This window comes from Kryptolebias marmoratus, linkage group LG20 (assembly GCF_001649575.2).
Source record: "Kryptolebias marmoratus isolate JLee-2015 linkage group LG20, ASM164957v2, whole genome shotgun sequence".
In the NCBI taxonomy this organism is placed as follows: domain Eukaryota; kingdom Metazoa; phylum Chordata; class Actinopteri; order Cyprinodontiformes; family Rivulidae; genus Kryptolebias; species Kryptolebias marmoratus.
Window position 1 is genome coordinate 16,097,673 of NC_051449.1, and position 10,498 is coordinate 16,108,170.

A 10,498-nucleotide genomic window follows, 5' to 3' on the forward strand; every position below is an offset into this window, starting at 1 on the left:
GTGCAGTGTCCTGAGCTAGTTGACCTGTCATTAGTATTTATTTGGGTAATATTTCAGTCGTATCTGAAAGAGCAGAATACCAAGTGGATTTTGAGAAGGCGTCTTGAAAGTGGCAAACTTCTTTAGTTTGTTTACTCTTCCACTTCCCAGAATGTGAAGCATAACTGGCTTCCAAAAGGCATTTGGCTCAAACTTGCAGCGCACACTGGTTAGTTACATTGGTTCAAGCTCATATCACCGTGTTACTAAACAAACCATTCTGAAGTTTGCTTGGAAGCACACTGAGACCACCTCCTTCAATTGTTCTCGGTACAGTTGTTTTTGTCCACATCCAAGTGTGATTACTGTGTCCAATTTTACACAAATGAACTGCAATAAAGATAAAACTGAACCAGAGTTTAATTTAAATGGACTAAACACTGCAGGTCTCATATGTCGTTGGCATTTCATCTCTGCTGTTTGATTAAGGCAGCAAGGGAAAGAGGAAGAACAGTGAACTTCACTGGGTATATATTAATAACAAAAAGGGTGTTGGACTGGTATGTAATAGAAGAGCAAAAGAGTTTTGACATCGTACTTCTGAAGTACAGTGAATTTTGTCTGTTGATGTTACTTATTTTGACTTGTAAATCATAATCATTTGGTGAATGAGAGATTATCAACAAAACAAAATTCCAGCATTGTTTTATCAGTTTATCAGTTTTGGTAAAGTTCTCAGACACACAACTATAGCAGAGAAAACGACATATTTTTCTTAATATGTCCGATTTAAGACTTTAAAAAATTTATTTGGGGGATTTCGTTTGTCTTTGTTTATTTATCTTCCAGACAGCAGTGGAGGAGGCTGCACGCTGTTTACAGATGGAGCCAAATTAAAATTCACAGCAAAATGCATTATGGCCCCAACCTGCATGTTGTCACACTGGGTGAAACTGGGTTTTGTGCTGGGCTGAGTAATGACGCAGCGTGAGATAAAACATCTTCAGCCAAATAAATCACGACGCACATCTGCCCTCTGCGTTAGCTGGGAAAATGTTGCAAGATGCTATCAAACTGTTCAGAAGTAACTCCCGCAGTCTGATGAAAACAAAAAAAAAAGCTTCATATTTTTCTTGTTAAATGATTTAATTCCATACTGAATTCTGGTATTATGTGGGCTTAACTATCTGTAGTTTTCACACTGTAAACTGAAGGTAAACCAAAGATGTTTAATCTTTTCCATATTCAAAAATTCTTTTTTTTCTCCCCCAGGATTTATATTTATAGCTTGCTTTCTTGTTTAAAATATCTGCACAGTAAAGTATAACATAAACTGCTTTATGCTTGTTTGTCATATGAACTTGGGACATATCTTTAGTTTACCTGCACAACAATCTCCTGCTTGATATTCAGTATTTTTCCATTTTCACTTTATGAGTTACTGCATTATCATAATTCAAACAGGGTTATTTCCTGTTTTGAAAAATCTCAAATATAAAAGCTGATATATGCTGACTTTAAAGTATATTCTCATATAATAGCCTTCATTTTTGAGATACTTTTTGTGATCTATTTATGCTTTGTTTCCATGGTTTCAGGATCATCTTTCACTGGCAAATATGCAAACAGATGTATGCAGAAAAGAAAAACAATAAGTCAAATAGAGTCATGCAGGTAAAGGTAAAAAAATTAAGATATTTTTAAAGTCCCTTTTATCTTTTAACCTCTGTGAAGACTAAGATGCTTTATTGTGACAACTGGGAGCTTCACCATCCCACTTATAAATCATTCCCTGGTGTAGTTGTAGAACAGTAATTAAATACAGCTTACAATTTTTCACTCTGTAAAATAACCTGGAAATAGTTTTTCTGAGCTTAAGAATGTCAATTTAATAGTTGTTGATTAGTGCAAAGCTGGGAACAGTTTAAACCAACAGCTCCAACGTCATTTCTGACTGTCAGCATGCCCTCTGGTGACTGAGCAGTGTAACGATTGTTATCTTTGTTTCACTGGAACACAATGTAAAGAGAGAAAGAGCACATTTGATGCATAACCGGAGGGAGTCAACACGGAGCAAAGCTGTATTTTGTTGACTTGGGATTAATTTTAATCTTTGAGTGGGTTTTCTTCATGGTACTTTAGTTGAGTTCGTTATTTATGATTTTTTTTTCTCATTTCCGTGATTCATTTATCAGTTCATGTTTGATTACAATGATATATGATTTATGAATAAACAAAACAAAAACAAAGGAAGGCTTGTAGTCATCTGTAACATTTGCCAATACAAAACAAATTAAACTGTTGTAGAAAGTAATTATTCAGTCCTTCACATATGCTGTCTTTTTTTAACCACTAAAGCTAAACAAAATTAGGATGTAATAAACTAAGTATGTCCTCACTGTATCCATAGGGCTAAAAAAGATAAGAATTATCAAGTTGTTTCTAATCAAATACATTTGATTAACTGCTCCGCATCAAGCCTGACCACCTCTGTAAAAGAAAAAGGTTTTGGCAGTTAGCTATCTGAAACAATGCCAAAGAGAAAGCACATCAGTGGTGATCCCAGAGAAGCAATTGCTACTGTCCATTAATCTGGACAGGGTTATAACCCCATTACCAAAAAATTTGGAGTCCATTATTCTACAGTGAGAACGATTATTCACAGGTGGAATACATTTAGGACAGCTGATATCGTCCCAGGAGTGGTCATCCCAGCAAATTCACCTTGAAGACTGTATGTGCAATACTCAGATGAAAGGCAAAAAGCTCAAGAGCTTCATCTCACATTCTAAGGGTTCTTTGTATTAAAGGTTAAAGTTTATGACAGTAAAAAAGGAAAAACACTACACAAGTATGTCTTGAAGGGTATTCAGGAGAAACCATCTTCTTTCTAAAAAGAATGTGGCAGCATACCTGCGGTTTACAATTTTCAAGACACAAGACTCTTCAGAACAAAGTCCTTTCAACAGAATATAGCAAAGGGGAGGCGTCTGACCATAATGCACATTGCCACTGTTTGTGGTGTTGTGCAAACACAACATGTTAGAATAGAGTTACAGTCCTCCAGGTCATTTTATACCTTAGTGATTGTACAGTAGGCAGCAAGACTTTATTTTTTGGTTCTTAAATGTGTTATACGTCCTGTTCTTCAAGCTAATAAAACAAAACTGTCACAGTTTGAAGCTGAGCAACAACGAATAGGCACAAAAATGTAATATTTTCCAGGAGTATCTGAAAACCATACTTGGATTTTCTCCAAGCACAACATCTCAGAGCACTTGAAGCCTAATAACACCCTCAGACAAGAACTGGTTCATGTGAAACACCCCAAAACAAGCCAAGCATCGGTCTATACTTCAGTGAAGTGAGGACTGCACAGATTTCTATATAGGGAAAACTAAACACCTTTTCATACAAAACAGAAATTCTACACAAGTTCATTTTTTACGAACTTGTTTAAACTGAATGGTTCAGCAAATCTGCATTCAGCGGAGGTAAATTTAGTAATGCAACATAATCATATTATTTTAATTCTCTTTATTGCTAGTAGGTGGTCATTCTTTCTTGCTCTCCACAATTTCCTTCATTTCCTCAGCGATTTTCTTTCTCAGTCTTCCTCTCTTTTTTCCCCATCTTTTATCAGCCTTTTGTCTGTTTCACTGCTGGATGGCACTGAATGCAGTCTTGTACAGCGGTGGTCTCATTACTCAAGCTCTCATGGCAAAACTAGTCCCCAGAGAGAGCAGGCACACTTTTTAAAAAGTGCCCTGTCACACTGAAGCACATGATTTGCATTTAGGTTCAAACCAGACGGGACTTTTAAATCTTATTTATGGGCAGAGGGAAGTCCCCCTTCACTGCAGCATTGGGGCATCAGTTATTGTCAGGCCAAACCTTGTTATACTCTCACAATTACAGATGCACACACACACACTGCTGTATCACAGTAAAATCAAGCAAAGTGTTTTGGTTTGTAAACAGGTTATAATCTATATACGGGTTATGGCTATTATCCAGCATGGAAGTGCTTTTTTTTGCCAATAATCAGTGTAATGGGATGTCTAACAAAGAGGGCAGACTCTTGCACACTGAGGTGAAGTGCTGTATTGTAATTATATGCATGTACAGCATGTCCACAAAAAATTAATGATGTTAGCTCTCATCATAAATAGTTTAGGCCAGGTAAGTGCCTTTTTGCACATACATGGTGCAACGAAAATAACTTGACCATCTACAATGAATCTTTCAGTTTGCTAGCTTTCTTGAAAGTGCATTTGAAATAATAATAAAAACATAAAAGCTTTTTATGAAGATGTTCAGTAGAAGTACACATCAATACAAACAACTTTATGAGGCAGCATTTAGTATAAACATACTGTAGCTATTAAAGTTATCATCATGTAAGCATACCAATAATATTTTTAAAGGAGTTTTACATGCCAGCATTTGGGGCACTAGCATTGTTAGTTGAATGACTTGTTAAAATGTTTTCAATTACAAAACTTTTATGCCTCAGACCAAAGCTGGCACAGTGCAAAACAAAACAAATCTAACCCACCAGTTTCCCCATCTATTTGTTTCAATCCTGGGGAAGTAACGGCAGTCTTCAGTGAATGTGCAAAACTCTGATCAAACGTTTTGGAGGAGAAAAAATGAAAAGCCAAGATTTTATGGATTGTTTTAACTTGGGTTAGAAATTTTGGTGGGAACCCACGCATGCAAAAGTGGTAAAAAAGGCTAACAGTTACTACCTTAACATTACTTACATATGTGGAAATGAGGATTAAAGTAACTACACAAAGACTCCTCAACTCCTCAACTTGTTTTATTTTTAATCAATTTACTTTTGTTCTAGTACTTGTTCATGCATAGTATTTGGAGCAACAATCTGGACTGGTCCATATTGGCTCAGAATGATTCCGACATTTTACGATAATGATATCTTACTTTGACAAATTTTGAAAACAAAACAATAATATACTAAAATTCGTAATACACAGGATTTTATAAATTAAATCTATAAAAGTGTAAAAAAATTTACTCCTTTCAATGCAATCTGAGTTTGCTTAAGTCAAATACAATCCAAGTCTTTATAAGAAGCCTGACTTTTAATTAAAACTCAAAGATTTTTTTTAGAAATGATTGTCTTCTTGTTTCATAACTACTGTCTTTGGAAATAAGTAACTAACAGAACGTACAACTAAATACAGAAAGCTTGTCATACATAGCAGAAAACAATGTGGCAGCTTTTAGTTAATTATGATCCAACACTTTATCCTAACTGGTCCAAAATGAGTTCTTCTATATTTATTTCTGGTAATGTCATTTGTTGTCTGCCTAACCGCCAACGTTTTGCAGATATCATAAGTTGACTTTGTAGGCATATTAAGTTTGTCTCAGAGGCATCTCTGAAGCCAAGCAGGAATTATCCTGGTTACTTTATTCAAGAAACCTTTAGTCAAACTTGAATAAGTTGCTCCAGAGCTGCAGAGACCATCTAGATATGTTTTTACATACAGGCTGCCAGCACTCCCAGTAACTTGTAATCTGATCTTAATGTGCAAAATTGATGTTTTCTTGGTCCTCAATTTAGAAAAGACCAAGGACAAGCAAAGGCTTGACTGTTAACAGTTTGTGTTTTTATGTTTAAGCACAAGTTAGAAGAATAAGGCAAAACAGAAGATAATAATTTGACTCCCCGGATCATTAAACATCCACAAAGTGCAGCTGCAAATGCTGTTTAACATGATATGTGCTTCTGAAGTTTTGCACACTGGGTGTAAAAGCCTGTGATCAGCAGTAAGATCTTGCTTGCAGCTATACTTCTTTGGAAGTAATCAGTGTAATGGTCTGGTGTGGCATAGGGTTAGCCCGTGTTTATATATAGAGCTCAACACAAGGCTTTACATTATCTAGTCAGTCCTTACATCTGTGCTGCTCCTTAGCTTTCCTCTGGTTTCAGAGTTCCTTTAGTCTCTCATGCATTGTACATGGGCTGCAACCTTTCTTTGCTTTAGTCACTCGTCTCTGGGCCTGTTCTTTTGATCAGGCAGGCTCTATCCTCATCTGTTAGCCTTACTTCACAGTCCGAACCTCTCATAATCCACTGACCAGGAATCAGAACCTCATGATGCCTGAACCTCTTCAAAATAATAAAGAATAATATGAGGGAGATTTTTACGTTGAAGTTCAAACTCTTAATTAAAATACACAAATGGTAGTATTGATTCTAGCCAACAATAATAGAACTGTAAGATATTGTTTACAAAATACATGTAGTTAAAGAATCACTTTCAGAAGAATAGCAAGACTTTCCGCCTTGTGACAATTTTTTTCCCTTTTATTTAGGAATTAAAACAAACAATCAAAACATAGCATTCTGTCAATACCATTGACTGAACTGTTCAATATGTATTACCCATTAAAAACAAAAGTCTGTCAAAGTTGTGTCAGGGGATTTAATGTCCCTTTTTTCTATAGAATATTTAGGGAAAAAATGTGGTTATAAATTTCATGCTCCTCCCTGAATTATTCCTTCTTGACAGGATGCTTTGGCATAAACATGGACTTCACTTTCCACCTTCTATGAGGAGGAAATCAGTATGTCACTCTTTACAGCTTTCACAGTGGAGTTTGTTGGAAGATTTGACGCAATAAAACATTTTGGAAAGAATAAGACAAATTCTTTATATTCCTTTATTTTGATGAAGACTATTTAACATGCATGTAGATCAATGCTAACAAGACTACAAGCTGTTGAAAAAGTTTTTGCAAAATGACATGAACCGTATCAGTGTGAACAGGCTCTCACATGCTTCATTAGAAAGGAAATGATCCATGTCCCGTTTTTCATGGCCTAACTTAGTCACCCAATGAATGGCCTGAGAATGAAATGCTCTGAATTAACAAGCTTAGAGAATTGCTCTCAATTTATACGGAACAAGGTAATATTTATACATGTATAGATTATGACAAATGTAAAAGTGGCTACTTTTTACTTTTTTATTTTTAGTTTAAGGTTGCAACAATTTCTTTTTTAATGTCATTTATTTTAGTTTTAGGTTTTGAATTTAGTTGCTTTGAAATATGAGCTTTAAAAGCACTGTAAAAACATTACACTCAAGAAACAATTACATCTTTATTTGGTAAGGTTTAGGGTTAGTTGTTGTAAAAACAATCATACACAAGAAACTATCACATATTTATATGGTACAGTCAACACTTAGAAGATGTTACAAAATCCTGTGAAGAATAGAGTGCTTTCAGCTCAAGCGTGAGCCTGCAGTTCTAAGAGGTAAAATTCAGTCTGCACTCCCAGTCACTTCTTTTTCAGTTTGTGACTCATGACTTAGGAGTGCAATGCTTCTTTGCTACGCTTCATATTTACATAACAGAAAACCACCCATAAAGCTCTGTCATGCATTCATAATGTTTTCATTTCTGCACTCGGTGTGTGTTTTGGCGTACATCACTAATATAACAAACCAGGGGTGGAATGTATTGTCTGGGGAACTGAGGTATGACACGAAGCACAATGTTTCTCATGCTCCGTCGCTTCCATGAAATCACTGTTTACTCATTTTTATCTCTCGGGTTTAACCATTTTGTTGCATTTTTTGTTTGCTCCTTCCAAGATGGATGTAAATGCTGGGAACTCAGAGGATGGGATCATGGAAAAATAAACAATCTAAAGATTAATACTGAACAGAGCCATTTCTAGGCATAAATGATTGTAGAAATTAGCAAAGAAATGGTTACAAGTGTTCTATTACATCTAAATTTACACTTTTTTCATTTTTGGGTGTAACAAACGTTTTTGAAAAAGAAAATTGTGCTATATTGAACAATCTTGATTATCAAGCTGTTTCCACTTACTGGTCATTTGCTCAAATTTTAGTGGATTTTATTGCCAGTATTTTTCTGATAATTTGGTACTGCTACCAACAGCAGTGAGCTTCTCATCTAATGCCATTTCTCTTTTGTATTTGTCAGAGATCTCAGGGAACTCAGAGGACATCCCTCTGGTGCGCTGGCGGCAGCAGTGGCTGGAGAACGGCACACTACTCTTTCACATTCACCACCAAGATGGCAGCCTGAACCTCCCAGAACCAACCGAAGACCCGGCCAATGACTCTACGAAGGAAGAGCTCCGTATTCTGCACATCTCTGTGATGGTAAAACCTAATATTCATGGGTTAACTGTTTAATTGGCCAAAATATTACTTTCTTTGAAATGCAGAATAATTCAAATTCTAAACACTTTTCTTTTAAGTTTGGGGTGTATATTTTTTTTCCTGATTCAATGTCCTTTTTATATGATATCTCACAACAGTTTTGTTTATATGTCACCCAATTGTTTTTTGTTTTTTTTACAAACTAAACACATTTAACACCTTCTGATGTGTTTATCAACAATATTCACTCCATTACATCTATATATAATGTCTATATCACCAACTAATGTTAACTAGGTTTATAATGAACAGTACAAATTTAAAACTGCTGTTAAATTTTTATAAATGTTAGTCTCACTGATCTGAGCTGAAAAAACAAACAAACAAAAGAACATAATTCATAGATTTTTCTGACTACAACAACTTTACAGATAAAATGTGCTATTTAGCACAGATTGTCCCAAAATGATTATTTCTTGTGTGTGTGTGTGTGTGTGTGTGTGTGTGTGTGTGTGTGTGTGTTCTTCAAGAGTTTTATTAGCAGCACAGAGGAACATCTTTTGTTTTCTCCATTCAAATTGACTTGTATAATATTATTAGTGAAAAGAGGGCATAGGCTCAGAAATATCTTAAAAACAAAAATAACTTTAGTTACAAAAGCAACAACCATGTTTTATTAGACTGGAAACTTCTGAAATGGTCAAAGTTGACCCAAACACCTCATAAGGGTTAAGTGTGCGACGTTCAGTTCGGTGTACTGTTTTGCTTTTTGTTATACGGGACAAATTCAGCACAGACTATAATGTGCTGTAACTATATATATATATATATATATATATATATATATATATATATATATATATACACACACACAAGAAAGGTGAAGCAGCAGATTTTCTTCCTTTTACAACAGATGAATACTTTCCCCCTTTTTATGTCAGAGAAGTGTTAGATTATAGCAGAACAACATACATTTATGAAGTTTAAAGTACTAGTTACAGAATGTAGATTTTTGTGAGCATGCACTGTATCAAACCTTATCTGCAATGTTGGTAGAGTAGGAAATGAATCCTTAGAACTCTCTGCTTCCTACTCTTGCCCGAGGAAATGTATATTTATTAGATCTAAGATATGCCACACCTACTCCCAGTGCCCTTTTCTAGCCCAAAGACATTACAATCATGCTTTGATGGATGATATGTATTTTCAGACATTGAAAGCTTATTATATCTGCATACACAAATGATTAGTCAGCTTGAGAAGACTTTTGCCAGCAGCTACTTCTGCTAAATGAAATCATGGAGGCGCAACACCTTCAGACCACGATTTAATGATAAAGAACTGGCCTTGTCCTGTCCTCTGCATGTTTTGCATGAATTAGCAAGCATCAAGTCTCTGGATGTAGGAGCTCAGGTGTTGATGGTATTTTCTGCATGAGAATAAAAGGCCACTGCTCTGGCTCTGCTTCTTACTTCTTTGACTTTGCACTCGTCTCACTTTTCTACTCCCAGCTCTATCTGCATTTCACATCCCATCACCCTCAGGTCGGCGGCTTTCCGCTTTCTCATCTGCTGATTTGTCATCCTTGAAGTGCTACGGAGACAGCGCCTCCTTATAGGTGCTTTCATGAAGGTGTTGGTAGAGAAGGATTAACATGCAAATAAGAGCAGACCATAACAACAGATGGAGATAATGTTGCTACTGGGCTTCCCAGGGTCCACTGCAGCCTGCCACCCGACTGGAAGCCTTGACCTATAAAGCAAAAGCCGTGTCACTCGTTCAGCTCCTTGTGGATACAGAAAAGGTCCCATGATGTCTGCTGTATGGGCTTTCCAGCCTCGGCTTTTATATGCCACATGATTGTTTTCCTTTGATATTACCAGTTAGAAAAGTTCAAAAACCAGACACATGAGGGTAAACAGGGCCAGGCTAGAGCTGTGAAAGTTCAATTTGATTCAATTTAATTCAGTTTATTTATATAGCGCCAATTCACAAAAGAGGTAATCTCAGGGCTTTCTACAAAGAACAATAAGTCCAAACAAGATTCTGTTCCACTTTCTTATCAAACATTAGTGTAAACCATTTAATGTGATATAAAAAATAATTAATAATCTCAAAATAATTGTGTAACTTTTTGTTTATCTTTGTGACTAAAGTTTAGAGAAATCAATGACACAAATCTGTGACACCATATAAATATTTCATATAGCATTTATTGTTTGACAAACAGTATGGGAGCATGTTTTCTTTTTGTCTTTTTAGCTATTTTAATAGAAAATTATACTGGCACTTCTTTATACATACAGTAAGTCACTGTATGTATTTTTTTTTTTTTTTTTTTTTTT

At 35.6% G+C, this 10,498-nt stretch overlaps 1 protein-coding gene across 3 annotated transcripts in view; it reads left to right on the forward strand.

Annotated features, from left to right (window-relative positions):
* The window catches only part of astn1 (astrotactin 1), a 300,003-nt gene that overhangs the window by 48,205 nt on the left and 241,300 nt on the right, over positions 1-10,498 (forward strand). For all 3 annotated transcript variants that reach the window (XM_017420879.3, XM_017420880.3, XM_017420882.3), the window contains exon 2: positions 7,972-8,153. In XM_017420879.3, the coding sequence (XP_017276368.1) occupies positions 7,972-8,153 (182 nt within the window). The remainder of the gene's footprint in view (positions 1-7,971; positions 8,154-10,498) is intronic.